This window comes from Mandrillus leucophaeus, unplaced genomic scaffold (genome assembly GCF_000951045.1).
Source record: "Mandrillus leucophaeus isolate KB7577 unplaced genomic scaffold, Mleu.le_1.0 Scaffold374, whole genome shotgun sequence".
NCBI lineage: Eukaryota > Metazoa > Chordata > Mammalia > Primates > Cercopithecidae > Mandrillus > Mandrillus leucophaeus.
The window spans coordinates 518,052-536,012 of NW_012103965.1; the positions used below are offsets into that span (position 1 = coordinate 518,052).

The following is a 17,961-nucleotide window of genomic DNA, read 5'->3' on the forward strand; positions in this document are numbered from 1 at the left end:
CTCAGGAGGCTGAAGCAGGAGAATCACTTGAACCTGGGAGGCAGAGGTTGCAGTGAGCCGAGATTGTGCCACTGCACTCCAGCCTGGTGACAGAGCAAGACTTCATCTCAAAAAAAAAAAAGATTCTCCTGCCTCAGCCTCCCAAGTAGATGGGATTACAGGCACCTGCCATCATGCCCAGCTAATTTTTTATTATTTTTGTAGAGACGGGACTTCACCATGTTGGCCAGGTTGGTCTTGAACTCTTGACCTAAGGTGATCTGCCTGCCTTGGCCTCCAAAAGTGCTAGGACTACAGGCATGAGCCACTGTGCCTGGCCAAGTATTAGGTTTAAACACAGATGTGGACTAATCAACAGTCTGTCTCATCTAACTGCTCTGTTTCTCAACTTCCACTGGTAAAACGTATAATGAAAAACTGGGGCCGGGAGCAGTGGTTCACGTCTGTAATCCTAGAACTTTGGGAGGCTGAGGTGGGTGGATCACGAGGTCAGGAGTTCGAAACCACCCTGATCAACACAGTGAAACCCCATCTCTACTGAAAATACAAAAATCAGCTGGGCGTAATGGTGTGTGCCTGTAATCCCTACTCAGGAGGCTGAAGCAGGAGAATTGCTTGAACCTAAGAGGCGGAGATTGCAGTGAACAGAGATCACACCACTGCACTCCAGCCTGGGCAACAAAGTGAGACTCCGTCAAAAAAAAAAAATCGGGAGAAATAGATTTAATAAGATATAGATCTCCTTAGCAGTTGACAGTAATCTCTGAAATATTACATCATAAAAAATAGCATAAAACTGGGCTAGGAGAGGCCAGCATTAGTGAGTTACCTGCAAGCAGAGGAAAAAAGGAGGTGGCCCACATTCAGCACACTTGATATAAGGCTCCATGAGGTAGGAGGAGCAGCCTCGGCAAGGTGGCTTATCAGAAGGATCATCTAGAACAAAGAGAAAACAAATACACATTTCAGAACACTTTATGGTTATCTTAAGTGCAAAAAGGTGAAAATCCCCAAATGACCACACAAGTAGTGAGTTGAGTTGCAAAGTTCATGGAGACAAGATGAGCTCATTACAAATAAAAAAAAAGCAAAAATTACGCTCCTTTTAACTTCAGGGCAGCAATGTTCCTTTTCACACAGCATTTACATAGATATGGACCCTGCAGAGAAATTTACAAGCATATATTTGTTCATTTATTTACACATTTTTAGAGACAGGGTCTTGCTCTGCCACCCAGGCTGGAGTGCAGTGGCTTGACAATAGCTCATTGTAACCTGAAACTCCTGGGCTCAAGGGATCCTCCTGCCTCAGCCTCCCAAGTAGTTAGGACTACAGGCACATGCCACCACACCTGGTTAATTTTATGTAGAGGCGACGTCTCACCACGTTGCCCAGGCTGGTCTTGAACTTTTGGATTCAAAGAATGTTCCTGCCTTGGCCTCTCAAAGCTCTGGAATTACAGGTATGAGCTACCATGCCCAGTCACGAACACATTTTTAACTGGAAGTTTCATAATATCCCAAACTTATTTTTCCAGGAGCATAAAATGGACACATACCTACACATACAATATAAAGAAAATCTGACAAAATGTTAATGATTGCTGAATCTAGGTAGCAAGCATATAAATAATCACTGTAGGCTGGCCACGTTAGCTTACCCTGTATTTCCAGCACTTTGGGAGGCCAAGGCTGGTGCATCATCTGAGGCCAGAAGTTTGAGACCAGCCTCGCCAACACGGCGAAACCCTGTCTCTACTAAAAATACAAATAGCCAGGGATGGGGGCACAGCCTATAATCCCAGCTACTTGGGAAGTTGAGGCACAAGAATCACTTGAACCCGGAAGGCAAAAGTTGCCGTGAGCCAAGATTGTGCCACTGCACTCCAGCCTGGGCGACAGAGCTAGACCCTGTCTCAAATAATAATAATAATAATAACAATAATAATAATTGGCTGGGCATGGAGGCTTACGCCTATAATCCTAGCACTTTGGGAGGCTGAGGCAGGCAGATTACCTGAGCTTGGGAGTTTGAGACCAGCCTGGACAACACAGTGAAACCCTGTCTCTACTGAAAATACAAAAAAATTGGCCAGGCGCAGTGGCTCCTGCCTGTAATCCCAGCACTTTGGGAGGCCGAGGTGGGTGGATACTGAGGTGAGGAGTTCAAGACGATGGTAAAACCCCATCTCTACTAAAAACACAAAAATTAGCTGGGTGTGGCGATACACACCTGTAATCTCAGCTACTCGGGAGGCTGAGGCAGAAGAATCGCTTGAACCCAGGAGACAGAGGTTGCAGTGAGCCGAGATTGCGCCACTGCACTCCAGCCTGGGCGACAGAGTGAGACTCCGTCTCAAAAAAAAAAAAAAAAAATTAGCCAAGCATAGTGGTGTGCACCTGTAGTCCCAGCTACGCAGGCGCCTAAGGCAGGAGAACTGCTTGAACCCGGGAGGCGGAGGTTGCAGTGATCCGAGATCGCGCCACTGCACTCCAGTCTGGGCGAAAGAGAGACTCCGTCTTCAAACAAAATAAAAAAATAAAAAATAAAAATCATCATCACTGTACTGTTCTTTTGACTTTTCTATTTAAGTTTAAAATTTTTCATAACAAAAAGTTGGGGCAAAAAAGAGACAACTCCTTTATTTGTTTGAGATAGGGTCTCACTCTGTCACCTAGGCTGAAGTGTGGTTGCACGATCATGCCTCAATGTAGCCTCAACCTCCCAGGCTCAAGTGAGCCTCCCACCTCAGCCTCCTAACTAGCAGGGATTACAGGCACAAGCCACCACACCTGGGTAATTGTTTAAAATGTATTTTCTATAGAGACAGAGTTTCACTACGTTGCCTAGGCTGGTCTTGAATTCCTGGGCTCAAATGATCGCAGGAATTTGAGCTGCCTCAGCTTCCTAAAATGTTGGGATTACAGGTATGAGCCACCACACTCAGCTAGTGTCTAAATATGTCTCCTCTAAACACATGTCTTGGAATATACTATTTTATATTTGAGTTCGGATTTTTTTTTTCTTGAGACAGGGTCTTCCTGAGAGAGGATCTTGGACTGTCGCCCAGGCTGGAGTGCAGTGGCGTGATCACGGCTCACTGTGGCTTCAAGCTCCCCAGGCTCAGGTGATCCTCCCACCTCAGCCTCCCAAAAAGAGGTACAGACTTGCACCACTGCACCTGGCTCAATTTTTAATTTTTGTAGAGACAGGGTCTCACTATGTTGCCCGCGCTGGTTTTAAGAAGTCCTCCTGCCTCAGCTTCCCAAAGCGGTGGAATTATAGGTGTGAGCCACTGCACCTGGTTCTGAGTGGGAATTTAAACCCAGAAAGCTTCCTCCCTTTCTCCCATGGTAAGTACATAACACAGTAGATCTTCTACTCCAATGACAGTGGTATGTCTCCAAACTATTAAGACAAGGAGCATAATCCAAACTCTCAAAAATCATAAAAATGCAGATATATGTGTCCTTGGTTGCCCCAAACTTGGCCTCTAGAGTCACGGCAACCTAGCAAAATTGTTCTCTATGATCAATCACAAGAATCTAAGAGAAGAAAGGCTTTGAAGGTAGATGAAGGAATTTAATTTGTTCAGCCTGGAACAGGATTTCTCACATTCTGTAATAGTATTTGCCTCCCTAAAGTCCAAGAAACACTCTTCAAGGTACCTTTCCCTCTTTCAAGTGATGATCACTGTTCTCTTTATTTGTTTTTAAGAAGATATAGAGGGTGGGCATGGTGGCTCAAACCTATAATCCCAGCACTTTGGGAAGCTGAGGTGGGTGGATCACTTTAGCTCAGGAGTTCAAGACTAACCTGACTAGCATGGCAAAACCCCATCTCCACTAAAAATACAAAAATTAGCCAGGTGGTGGGCGCCCGTAATCTCAGCTACTCGGGAGGCTGAGGCAGGAGAATCGCTTGAACCCGCGAGGTAGAGATTGCAGTAAGCTGAGATTGCGCCATTGCACTCCAGCCTGGGTGACAGGAGCGAAACTCCATCTCAAAAAAATAAAAATAAAAAGACACAGAAGAAAATGACAAAAGAAAAAAAATGTACTCCTGGCAGTAGCTTTCAATTCAATATATGAAACTGCAGCTACTCCATTCCCCCCATTTTAAATTTTAATACAGAAGAACAAATCTTGCTATGTTGCTCAGGCTGGTCTCAAACTCCCAGCCTCAAGTGATCCTCCTGCCCCAGCCTCCCAAAGTACTGTGATTACAGGAGTGAGCCACTACACCGTGCCAAAAACTGTTGTATATTAAGTGATAGATGCCAACTTCTACCAAGTTACCCTCTTCCTCACTTCCTGTTAATGATATAAGCTTGCTTCTCTCTTGCCTCCAACTATCCTGTTTTTAAAAAAGGCATCAGCCATTGAGCTAAGTGTTTTTTTTGTTTTGTTTTGTTTTTTGAGATGGAGTCTCGCTCTGTCACCCAGGTTGAAGTGCAGTGGCACGACCTTGGCTCACTGCAACCTCCACCTCCTGGATTCAGGTGACTCTTCTCCCTCAGCCTCCCGAGCAGCTGGGACTACAGGCGCACACCACCACGCCCGGCTAATTTTTTATACTTTTAGTAGAGACGGGGTTTCACCATATTGGCCAGGCTGGTCTCGAACTCCTGAAAAGTGGTCTTTATTTATTGTTTTGTTGAGACAGTGTCTCACTCTGGTTACCCAGGCTGCAGTGCAATGGCTTGATCTCAGCACACTGAAACCTCAGTCTCCCACGTTCAAGCAATTCTCATGCCTCAGCCTCCCAAGTAGCTAGGATTATATGTATGTGCACTATGCCCAGCTAAATTCTGTATTTTTAGTAGAGGGGGGGTTTCCCCATGTTGCCCAGGCTGGCCTTGAACTCCTGGATTCACACAGTCCACCTGGCTTAGCCTCCCAAAGGGCTAGGATTGCAGGCCCAAAGTGATTTTTTTAAATCCTTATGTCAAGAAGCAGTTATTGGGCGGGGCACAGTGGCTCATGCATGTAATTCCAGCACTTTGGGAGACCAAGGTGGGTGGATCACTTGAGCTCAGGAGTTTGAGACCAGCCTGGGGAACATGGTGAAACCCCATCTCTACAAAAAAAAAAAAATACACAAAATTAGGCAGGTGCAGTGGTGCATGCTTGGTGGTCCCAGCTATACGGAGGCCTGAGGTAGGAGGATCACTTGAGCTGAGGAGGTCGAGACTGCAGTGAGCCATGAGCACGCCACTGCACTCCACCCTGTGTAAGAAAGCTAGACCCTGTCTCAAAAAGAAAAAAAAAAAGGAATTACTTTGTAAAAGTAATCCAATTTATAGTTCTTAACATTCCAAACAATAAAACTGTAAAGTATGTCATCCACAATTAGCATTCTGAAAAATATTTTTCCAACCTTTCTTCTCTATAACACAGTACAAATATTCAACAAAGGTAGAGGCTAGGCTCAGTGGGTCACGCCTGTAACCCCAGCAATTTGGGAGGAAAAGGCAGGATGATTGCTTGAGCTTAGGAGTTCAAGCCCCCCCTGGGCAATATGGCAAGACCCTGCCTCTACCAAAAATAATAAAAAGAAAAACTAGCCAGGCACGGTGGCCCACACCTATAATCCCAGCACTTTGGGAGGCTGAGCCAGGTGGATCACCCGAGGTTAGGAGTTCAAGACCAGCCTGGCCAACACGGTGAAACCCCACCTCTACTAAAAATACAAAAATTAGCTGGATGTGGTGGTGCGCGCCTGTAATCCCAGCTACTCAGGAGGCTGAGGCAGGAGAATCACTCGAACCCAGGAGGCTGAGGTTGCAGTGAGCCGAGATCATACTACTGCACTCCAGCCTGGGTGACAAGAGCGAAACTCCATCTCAAAAAAGAAAAAAAAAGAAAAAAAAAAGTGGAATATCTATACATGATGTTTTGTAGCCTGTTTTTTCACTTGACAATATATTGTGGACATCTTTTCATGACAATACACATTGACCTTCCTTGTTCTTTCTAATGGATAAACAACATTCCATTGTATCAATTATATTATATAACTTAATTTTACTCAGCTCTCCTCTAGGGAGACATTTGGAAATCTGAGGAGGTACCTTTTCGTTGCCACAATGTCTAGAGAGCCCCGCTGGCATTCTGCAGGCCCCTAAAACAGGGATTCTAGATATCCTACAATGCTCAATACATTCTAATAAAAACTGACTTTTTTGTGTGTCCTGTGCAACTTTCAAATGTCCCACCATTCAAGTAAATGAAAAACCTCATATGACCTAGAACCTAATTCCATGTTATATATAAAGCAAAGTATTTTTGACAGTTTTAACATGCACTGAAATTTCCAGAAAGGCAATTGTATATAACTCTAGAGGAGAATGTATTTTGTTTTGCTCAGAACGTTTAGTTATTCTAGCTTGTGGTGTTTCTTAGTCACCAACATGACACACTTGAATCACTCTGCATTTGTATATGCACAGTGATGCAACATATGGGTACAAGTATCTAGTACTTAAATCATGTCTTCTATCGTAATCATGTCTAAACATATTGAGATACATACTGCTATTATAAATTGCACTGTTTTACTATAAATTACTTCTCTTGTATTTATCTCTTTTATAATAGTTAGGGCATTATTATTTTTATTTTTTGAAATTATGTATGCCAGGCATGGTGGCTCATGCCTGTAATCCCAGCACTTTGGGAGGCCAAGGCAAGTAGACGACTTGAGGCCAGAAGTTCAAGACCAGCCTGGTCAACATGGTGAAATCCCATCTCTACTAAAAATACAAAAATTGTCTGGGCCTGATGACACATGCCTATAGTCCTAGCTACTCGGGAGGCTGCGGCATGAGAATCACTTGAACCCAGGAGGCAGAGGTGGCAGTGAGCTGAGATTGTGCCACTGCACTCTAGCATGGGCAACACAGCAAGACTTTATCTCAATTAAAAAAAAAAAAAAGAAATCATGTATGTATGTAGACATATTGTCTATGTATTTTACTTCCGAATAGTAAACTTGGCAAACTCTGCCTCCCAGACTCAGTGATCCTCCCACCTCAGCCTCCCTAGTACCTGGGACTACAGGTGCATGCCACCACGCTCAGTTAATGTTTTTATTTTTGAGACAGAGTCTTGCTCTGTCTCCCAGGCTGGAGTGTAATGGCGCGATCTCAGCTCACTGCAGCCTCCGCCTCCCAAGTTCAAGCGATTCTCCTGCCTCAGCCTCCAAAGTAGCTGGGATTACACCCACCACCACACCCGGCTAATTTTTGTATTTTCAGTAGAGGCGGGGTTTCACCATGTTGGCCAGGCTGGTCTCAAACTCCTGAGCTCTAGAGATTCGTCTGCCTCAGCTTCCCAGAGTGCTGGGATTACAGTCATGAGCCACTGTGTCCGGTCTCTTGTATGTACATTTCACATCTGTTCCACAGGGTATATATTTTCCTAGAACTAGAATTGTTGTGTGTACAGTTATTGAGCATTTTTTAGGTTTTTGATACACACAGCCCAACTGTCCTTCAAAAGGTATTTCAAATTTTTTTAAAACCTAAGAGAAAGGCTTTTTATTTATCTATTGTTTTCACTGAGATAACAGGAAACAAGAGAGGCTTTTTTTTTTTTTTTTTTTTTGAGGCGGACTCTCGTTCTGTCGCAAGGCTGGCAGGTTGGAGTGTAGTGGTGCGATCTCGGCTCACTGCAACCTCTGCCTCCTGGGTTCAAGAGATTCTCTTGCCTCAGCCTCTCAAGCAGTTGGGACTATAGGCGGGCACCACCACGCCCAACTAATTTTTGTGTTTTCAGTAGAGACGGCGTTTCACCATATTGGCCAGGATGGTCTCGATCTCTTGACCTCGTGACCCGCTTGCCTTGGCCTCCCAAAGTGCTGGGATTACAGGTGTGAGCCACCATGTGTGGCCGAGAGAGGCTTTTTCAAAATCCAGGGGCAATAAAGGGTTAATAAACTTGACTACATTAATAAAAAGAAAACAAAAAACTTTTTTTGGCAAAAACAGCATAAGGAAAGTAAAAAAGCAAGTATACTGTAAGGCAACATTTGTAAACACATCAGAAAAAAGCACTGAAATCCCTAGTATACAAACAACTTTTAAAAATTAAGAGGGAGGCCAAGGTGGGCAGATCACCTGAGGCTGGGAGTTCAAGACCAGCCCGGCCAACATGAAGGAAACCCCATCTCTACTAAAAATACAAAAATTAGCTGGGCATGGCAGTGTGTGCCTGTAATCCCAGCTACTAGGGATGCTGAGGCAGGAGAATCGCTTGAACCTGGGAGATAGAGGTTGCAGTGAGCCGAGATCGCACCATTGTACTCCAGCCTGGGCGACAAGAGCGAAACTCCGTTTGAAAAAAAAAAAATTGAGAGGGAGAATAAAAGACCAAAGATTCTGCTGCAAAAGACACAAAGATAACCTGGGAAAAAAAGACATAAAATGGCCTTAAACATATGAAAAAATGTTCAGCTTCATTCATAAGATAAAAATTAGAACTACCCTGACATATAATTTCTCACCCATCAGATTGGCAAAAGTTGCAATGCCTGACAATATAATTAGTCAGGCTGTGGGAAAATAGACACTCTTATTTTTTTTTTTTTTTTTTTGAGAAGGAGTTTCACTCTTGTCGCCCAGGCTGGAGTGCAGCGGCACAATCCTGGCTTACTGCAACCTCTGCCTCCCAGGTTCAAGTGATTCTCTTGCCTCAGCCTCCTGAGTAGCTGGGATTACAGACACACACTGCCATACCCAGCTAATTTTTGCATTTTTAGTAGAGGCTTCACCATGTTAGTCAGGCTAGTCTCGAACTCCTGACCTCATTATCCACCTGCCTCAGCCTCCCAAAGTGCTGGGATTACAGGCCTGAGCTTCCGTGCCCAGCCCGGGCACTCTTACATATCACTGGTGGGAACAGAAAATAGTACAACTCCTATAGAGGGGGATTATCTTTTGACCCAGCAATCTCACTTCTAGGAATTTTTTACCATGAATATACATTTCCAATAATACAAAAACATATATGTCCAAGGTTATATATCAAAATATTAGATGTAATTGCAAAATACTACTTAGATGTCCAAGTATAAGCAATTATTTGAATAATAATATATTCACACGAGGAAGTATTACGTAACTATAAAAAACAGAATGAGGATAATCTCTACCAACTAATACAGTATTTCCAGGAGATACTATTAAGTGGGGAAAAAAAGTACAATCCTGGTGCTGACTGAAGAATTTTCTTAAAAGTACAAAAGAATATATATATAAAAAATATGCTATCTTTCCTGTAAGAAATTAAGAGGCCAGGCGCGGTGGCTTGTGCCTGTAATCCCAGTACTTTGGGAGGCCCCGGCGGGTGGATCACCTGAGATCAGGAGTTCAAGACCAGCCTGGCTAACATGGTGAAACCCCGTCTTTACTAAAAATACAAAAATTAGCTGAGTGTGGTGGCAGATACCTGTAATCCCAGCTACTCGGGAGGTTGAGGCAGGAGTATCACCTGAATCCAGGAGGCGGAGGCTGCAGTAAACTGAGATTGCAGCACTGCACTCCAGCCTGGGTGACAAGAGTGAAATGCTGTTTCAAAAGAAAAGAGAAAAGAAAAAGAAAACAATTAGAGTAAAAAACAATCCTCTCATCTTTGCTAAAAGGATTAAGGGACAGATTAAACCAGAAGACAATGAAGTTGGTAAGTACAAGGGGTTGAGGGCAGGGGATAATGGAATTAATTGTGCTGATGTTGGGAGCCAGGGTTCTCACTGAGAAGAGACATATGAATAAGGAATTAATGCAGACAAGAAAAAAGCCCATGATGATGAATTAGAGGTATTAATGTGAACTGCTGATTTCCTAAAAAGAAGTATATGTGTATGTAAATGTATATGTGTGTATGTATACTGGCATATATGTATACAGCACATAACATGCATATATTTCCTAGTTCTGTCAGCCAAAAGGGCCAAGATGCAAAAATATTCCAGTAGATGAAAAGATCTTAGTCTCTGACATGACTCCCTTGTAAAAGCACCAGGACTCCTCAGAGAAGTGGCTGATTCCAGGGCAGGGGAGGTACAGGATGCACTTGGAGTATTTAGTTATGCCAAAAAGGATGGAGATGCTAAAAAGAAAAAAAATACGATGAGGGTATGCTATAAGGATATAGGAGCCCATCTGAAGGGACTCCCAGTGGCCAAATTTGGAATAATCCGAGAACCTAGCTAATTATGTATGCTAATAAATCATAAATCATTGAAAAAATAGGAATTCCTGTGTCCATAAGAAGTAAAAAAGTGAACAGATAAAGAAAATGTAGTACATATACACCACGGAATACTATGCAGCCATAAAAAAGTAATGAGATCACGTACTCTGCAGCAACATGGATGGAGTTGGAGGTCATTATCCTATGCAAACTAACGTAGGAAGAGAAAACCAAATACCCTCTGATCTCACTCACAAGTAGGAGCTAAAAAAAACAAGAACACATGGACACAAAAAGGGGAAGAGAAACCAGGGCCTTCTTGAGGGTGAACTGTGGGAGGAGGGAGAGGATCCAAAACTACCTCTCGAGTGCTATGCTTATTATCTTGGTGACAAAATAATTTGTATATAAAACCCCTGTGACAAGCAGTTTACCTATATAACAACCCTGCACATGTACCCCAGAACCTAAAATAAAAACTAAAAATGCTAACTAGTAAATGTGGAGAGAGCACTAGATTTGCAGGGGGGAAATCATCTTTTTGCAACCTTAATAGTAAAGATTGGGCCAGGCATGGTGGCTTACGCCTATAATCCCAACACACTGGGAGGCCAAGGTGGGGACATCGCTTGAGCCCAGGAATTCAAGACTCCAGTGGGCTATGATTGTGCCACTGCACTCCAGCCTGTGTGATAGAGTGAGACCCCATCTCTTAAAAATAAAAAAAATTTAAAAATTACACATATATATAAACATACACACACAGAGAGAGAGAGAGAGTGCACGCAAATGACGAAGCAGATGGAGTAAAAGGTTAACAAAAGTTATGTGGGTATTGTTTGTATTCTTATTCTTGCAACTTAAGTTTGAAATTATTTCCAAAAAGAAGTTTAACAATTATTTTGGACACAGAGTTGAGGTAACTGCAAAATGAAACACTCCCAGCATTGGAGCAGTCCACTTAGATTTCTCCATATGTAAAATGAAAGAGTTGAACTAGATGTGTCTGAAGACTCCATTCTCTCCTAAATTTATATTAGGAGTGTGACCAAAGAGTAAATTAGAGCTTCTTTAAGAAATTGTTCTGTCAGGCTGGGAACAGTGGCTCACGCCTGTAATCCCAGCACTTTGGGAGGCTGAGGCTGGTGGATCACCTGAGGTCAGGAGTTCAAGACCAGTCTGACCAACAAGGTGAAACCCTGTCTCTACTAAAAATACAAAAATTAGCCGTGCGTGGTGGCGGGCACCTGTACTCCCAGCTACTCGGGAGGCTGAGACAGGATAATTGCTTGAACCCAGGAGGCAGAGGTTGCAGTGAGCCGAGATCATGCCACTGCACTCCAGCCTGGGCGATGTCGCAAGACTCCATCTCGAAAAAAACCACGAATTGTTGAAGAGGAAAAACACCCAAAAAGTACTTTTCTGATTCTTCTCATTGGGATACTACCAAACATCTAACAATGGAATTTCTATTTCTGCCAAATCTCATATATTTAGAATCAGGGAAGAAGAGTATAGTTTTTATTTTTTAGCGACAGATTCTTGCTCTTGTCACCCAGGCTGGAGTGCAGTGGCATGATCTTGGCTTACTGCAGCCTCTGCCCCCTGGGTTCAAGCAATTCTCCTGCCTCAGCCTCCCAAGTAGCTGGGATTATGGGCACCCACCACCACCCTCCAGCTAATTTTTGTATTTTCAGTAGAGACGTGGTTTCACCTTGTTGGCAAGGCTGATCTCAAACTCCTGACCTCACGATCTGCCCGCCTCAAACTCCCAAAGTGCTGGAATTACAGGTGTGAGCCACCACGCCTGGCCAGTATAATTTTTTTATCCATAGTTAACGGCTACTTGAATTTACTTCACACGTACTCCATAATTCTCTACATTATTCTACTGTGCTTTACTCTTAGAAACAAGTTCCACATCAAGGGGAAGATGGGGTGATATTTCCTTTATCTTACCACTGACACATTTCTTATCAAGGTGCCTGAAACATGTTATTGGTCTAAACAGAAATCCCATGGCTTTTCTAGGTTTAACTATAGGTTAATCAGAATATGCCTGGTCCATCTCAGCTTCATTTTCTTTCTTTTTTTTTTCTTTTTTTGAGACGGAGTCTCACTCTGCCGCCCACGCTGGAGTGCAGTGGCAGGATCTCGGCTCACTGCAACCTCCGCCTCCCGGGTTCATGCCATTCTCCTGCCTCTGCCTCCCGAGTAGCTGGGACTACAGGTGCCTGCCACCACACCCAGCTAATTTTTTCTATTTTTTAGTAGAGATGGGAGTTTCACCATGTTAGCCTGGATGGTCTCCATCTCCAGACCTCGTGACCCACCTGCCTCAGCCTCCCAAAGTGCTGGGACTACAGGCGTGAGCCACTGCGCCCAGACGCTTCATTTTCTTCTAAGACCCAGGATCATATGTTTGTGTCGTGTGTTCAATGGGTAATCAATATGTATTAGTTGATTTTATTTTGATACTCATAATTCCCTTAGAATCAGAGTCAAAGGGCTTTATTGCCTAACTTCATTGTTTATTTTTCTTCCTTGATCAACTTCCACTCCAGTTTGCTACTTTTTTTTCTTGAGACGGAGTCTCGCTTTGTCACCCAGGCTGGAGTGCAGTGGCGCGATCTCGGCTCACTGCAAGCTCCGCCTCCCAGGTTCACGCCATTCTCCTACCTCAGCCTCCCGAGTAGCTGCGACTACAGGCGCCCGCCACCTCGCCCAGCTAGTTTTTTGTATTTTTTAGTAGAGACGGGGTTTCACCGTGTTAGCCAGGATGGTCTCGATCTCCTGACCTCCTGATCCACCCGTCTCGGCCTCCCAAAGTGCTGGGATTACAGGCTTGGGCCACCGCACCCGGCCTCCAGTTTGCTATTAATAGTCACCTGAAGGCCAGGAGTGGTGGCTCACACCTGTAATCCCAGCACTTTGGGAGCCCGAGGTGGGCAGATCACCTGAGGTCGGGAGTTCAAGACCAGCCTGGCCACCATGGTGAAACCCTATCTCTACTGAAAATTAAAAAAAAAAAAATTAGCTGGGTGTGGTGGCGTGCGCCTGTAGTCCCAGTTACTCTCAGGAGGCTGAGGCAGGAGAATCGTTTAAAGCCAGGAAGCAGAGGTTGCAGTGAGCCAAGATCATGCCACTGCACTCCAGTCTAGGCGACAGAGGGAAAGTCCATCTCAAGAAAATAATAAGTCACCTGAGACTTGTTCCCACTGTACTTACTGCTAAAGGAACCCAAACGGTCCATTCCCTAATAGGCAACGAGTGCTGCTTTGGTCTTCCTCAGCACAGAACTTCTTCAAGACTTCAGAACTGGCCAACACATACAACAAAGCTTTCCTGTGAGCAAACAAAAGTGGCACATGGATCAGAAAATCATTCAAAGGGACACGATAAAGAGAAGGTATGCAACATACTCAGCTCTGCCACATCTTAGCTTTGTAATGCTGAAAAATTATTCTACCTCTGAAAACCTGTTTCTTCCTCTGTAAAGCGGGTATAATGGTGCCTACCTTCCAAAGTTGTAAGAATTAAACGTCATAATCAAATATCATAATCCATATAAATAATGTAGCATGGTACCTGGTCCTTCATAAATGCTGCATATTTCTTTTTTTTATGAAGAAGGATTTGGGTCTGTGGGGCAGGGAGGGTGGAAGGGGCAAATGCTATATATTTCTAATAAACAACTGTTGGCTTTCTCTACTCAGTCAGCATCATTTCTCTCCTTAGCCACCATCTTTATTTGGGAAACTGACCCTTCCACATTTCATGTGGTACTGGTGGGGCTGCCAATCACAATACCCCATTCCCCACCCCTGACAAAAGCTAAAGCAACCAGGTCTCTTCTTCCAGAAATCTGGATCTTGAGTAAGACATGAAAGGACAGAAGGCAGCTGGAGCTCAGTCGTTCACTAGAATTCATTCCAAGAATTCAGTCCATGTGCTCTGGCTGTTGAGATCCCTAGCCCCAGTTGGCTCAACTGTTTAACTCTTCTCTCATTTCTCTATTTTTAATAAACTTTAATAAACTCAACTTTAATAATAAATCTGAACAAGTTTCTGTAGGTGGAAACCAAAAAACCCTATCTATTACAACATACATTTGTTCCTTACTCTTTCAACAAGTACGTAACAGGGCCAGGCACAGTGGCTCATGCCTGTAATCCCAGCACTCTGGGAGGCTGAGGTGATAGGATAACTAGGGCCCAGGAGTTCAAGACCAGCCTGGGCAACATAGGGAGACCCCCATCTCTTTAAAAAAAAAAAAAGTTAACTGGGTACAGAGGCCCTTGCCTATGGTCGCAGCTACTCAGAAGGATGAGGTGGAACACTTGGGCCTGGGAGGTTGAGGATGCAGTGAGCCACCACTGCACTCCAGTTTGGAGGACAGACCAAATCTCTTTTTCTTTTTTTTGGATACAGAGTCTGGCTCTGTTGCCCAGGCTGGAGTACTCACTGCAACCTCTACCTCCCAGGTTCAAGGGATTCTCCTTCTCCATTTGGTTCTCATTTTTGTTTCTCGTGTCTTGTGCCTCAGTCTCCTGAGTAGCTGGGATTACAAGCATATGCCACCACCACACCTGGATAATTGTTTTGCATTTTTTGGAGAGACAGGGTTTCACCATGTCGGCCAGGCTGGTCTTGAACTCTTGGCCTCAAGTGATCCGCCCCCTCCTTGGCCTCCAAAAGTGCTAGAGTGCTAGGATTACAGGTGTGAGCTGCCATGCCTGACCCAAAGTATCTTCTTTGAAACAGAAATGAAATAATGTTTTACACTAAGTCAAAAAATAACCCCTCTTCTGCACACTCACAGCTGTTTTTTTGGTGGGGGGTGTGTGTGTGTGTGTGTGTGTGTTTGAGACTAAGTCCTGCTCGTTACCTAGGCTGGAGTGCAATGGCACGATCTCGGCTCACTGCAACCTCCGCCTCCCAGGTTCAAGTCAGGCTCAGCCTTCCAAAGTAGCTGGGATTACAGGCGCCGGCCACCACGCCCGGCTAATTTTTGTATTTTTAGTAGAGACGGGGTTTCACCATGTTGGCCAAGCTGGTCTCAAACTCCTGACCTCAGGTGATCTGCCCATTTCAGCCTCCCCAAGTGCTGGGATTACAGGCATGAGCCACAGCGCCCGGCCCACTCACAGCTTTTTATCTAGCATTTTTCACATTCTACTTTGTGAGTATTACTTCTGAATGTGTATTTTCCCCCACTTTTAAATTAAGTGAAAGCAGGCTGGGTATGGTAGCTCATGCCTGTAACTCCAGTACTTTGGGAGGCTGAGGCAGGTGAATCTCCTGAGGTCAGGAGTTTCAGACCAGCCTGGAGCAACACAGTGAGACCCCCATCTCTAAAAAATTAGCTTGATGTGGTGGCGGGTGCCTATAATCCCAGCTACTCGGGAGGCTGAGGCATGAGAGTTGCTTGAACCCGGCAGGTGGAGGTTGCAGAGAGCCAAGATTGTGCCACTGCACTCCAGCCTGGGCTACAGTGGAAGATCCTGTCTCAAAAATAAATAATAAATAAATAAGTGAAAGCAGAGAATATATCGGATACATATTTGCATTCTTTTAAAATGCCAAGCATACAGGAGGAATACAATAAACACATAGTAGTGGACCAATAAATGTTAGTTCTACAAAAGGTTAATTCATCTTTAGTTTTTCTGAAGTGATTTTTTTCACCCTGGTAATTTTTAGCTTGGAGAATAATTCATCACTAAGTGTGGGCAACATTCCACTAACACTGCCGTCAAAGAACTTTTCCTTTTTGGGGTGGGGTAGGTCTCCTTTGCTGTTGTCTCAGGAAAAGTTGAGCTCTGAAGAAAAATGAGTCTAGCAAGGGTGTATTATGAACGCAGCAATCAAATAACAGCCAAATTTACTGAACTTTTTCCATTTGCTAGGTACCCGCGGGTACCTCGGTGTGGGGATTCTTTGAATCCTCACTCCCACACTCCTGGGGCAAGCTGCTTTTTCAAAAGAAAGCAAGCTCTGAAAGAGTATGTTACTTGCGCAGTGTCTTACAAGTAAAGGATAGCAGTGTCATTTCAAACACAGACGTCAAGGCTGGTAGTGGTGGCTCACGCCTGTAATTGCAGCACTTTAGGAGGCCAAGGCGGCAGATCATCTGCAGTCGGGAGTTCCAGATCAGCCTGACCAACACGGAGAAACCCTGTCTCTACTAAAAATACAAAATTAGCTGGGCGTGGTGGCACATGCCTGTAATCACAGGTACTTGGGAGGCTGAGGCAAGAGAACTGCTTGAACCCGGGAGGCAGAGGTTGCTGCGAGCCGAGAACGCGTCGCTGCACTCCAGCCTAAGCAACTCAGGTTGCAAAGTGCAAAACTCCGTTTCAAAAAAAACAGATGTCCAGTAAAGGATGCAGTCAATATGGACTGATCAACACTCAAAACAGCACAGCAGGAGGCCGGGCGCGGTGGCTTATGCCTGTAATCCCAGTACTCTGGGAGTCCCAGGCGGGCAGATCACCAGAGGTCAAGAGTTCAAGAGCAGCCTGCCCAACACAGCGAAACCCTGGCTCTACTAAAATTACAAAAAATAGGCCGGGCGCGGTGGCTCACGCCTGTAATCCCAGCACTTTGGGAGGCCAAGGCGGGTGGATCATGAGGTCAGGAGATTGACACCATCCTGCTAACACGGTAAAATCCTGTCTCTACTAAAAATACAAAAAATTAGCCGGGCGTGGTGGCGGGCGCCTGTAGTCCCAGCTACTCGGGAGGCTGAGGCAGGAGAATGGCGTGAACCCAGGAGGCGGAGCTTGCAGTGAGCCGAGATCGCGCCACTGCACTCCAGCTTGGGAGACAGAGCAAGACTCCGTCTCAAAAAACAAAAACAAAAACAAAAACAAAGACAAAAAATAACCAGGCGTGGTGGCGGGCGCCTGTAATCCCAGGTACTCGGAAGGCTGAGGCAGGAGAATCGCTTCAACCCGGGAAGCGGAGGTTGCAGTGAGTTGAGATGGCGCCATTGCACTCCAGTCTGGGCTAAAGAGAGAGATTCCATCTCAAAAAAAAAAAAAATTGTAGGGCCGCGCGCGGTGGCTCACGCCTGCAATCCCAGCACTTTGGGAAGCCAAGGCGGAAGGATCATTTAAGGTCACGAGTTCGAGACCAGCCTGGCCAACATGGTGAAACCCCACCTCTACTAAAAATACAAAAATTAGCTGGGCGTGGTGGCACGAGAATCGCTTGAGCCTGGGAGGCGGAGGTTGCAGTGAGTTGAAATCGTGCCACTGCACTGCATTACAGCCTAGGAGAAAATTAAAAAAAAAAAAAGCAAAAAAAGCAAAAAAAGCACAATATTGCAGTCTGCAGAACCTTCTTTCTCCTCCTTTCACAAGAGACCACATTCTGACACCAACTTCCGTGGAAGCACAGGAGCCAGCTCCAAACTAACAATCGCCAAATTCGAATCAGTTACCGGGTGAAGTGAGACACTATGTCGGGCAGGAGTCCACGCGGGGAGGAGAAAAGGCGCAGGCTCCGGAGGTGTGGAGCCAACGTTCAAATCCTTACAAGGTGGGACCGGCCTGGGCCAGTCATTTTACCTGCGCCTCGGCTCTAACAGGGTACTGAAATACCTACTTTGGAGGGCCTGCTAAGAAATTCAAATGGTCTGGTCAGGGGCATCACGCACAGTGGCCGTCCTTGGTAGAGCCACGCGCTCCAGGACTGAGCGTGGAATGGCGAGGCTGGGGCACTGCGGCACCGCCCAGACGCGGGGCGGGCACCAGGGGTCAG

General features: G+C 45.1%; 1 protein-coding gene across 1 annotated transcript in view; it reads right to left on the reverse strand.

The window, feature by feature from the left end:
• TADA2A (transcriptional adaptor 2A) overlaps positions 1-13,537 on the reverse strand; it is a 73,286-nt gene extending 59,749 nt beyond the window's left edge. The window contains exons 1-2 of the mRNA XM_011990216.1: positions 13,423-13,537; positions 830-936 (exon numbers count right to left, since the gene is read on the reverse strand). Coding sequence (XP_011845606.1) covers positions 830-936; positions 13,423-13,447 — 132 coding nt within the window. The 5' untranslated portion in view covers positions 13,448-13,537. The remainder of the gene's footprint in view (positions 1-829; positions 937-13,422) is intronic.
• Positions 13,538-17,961: the final 4,424 nt, after the last annotated feature.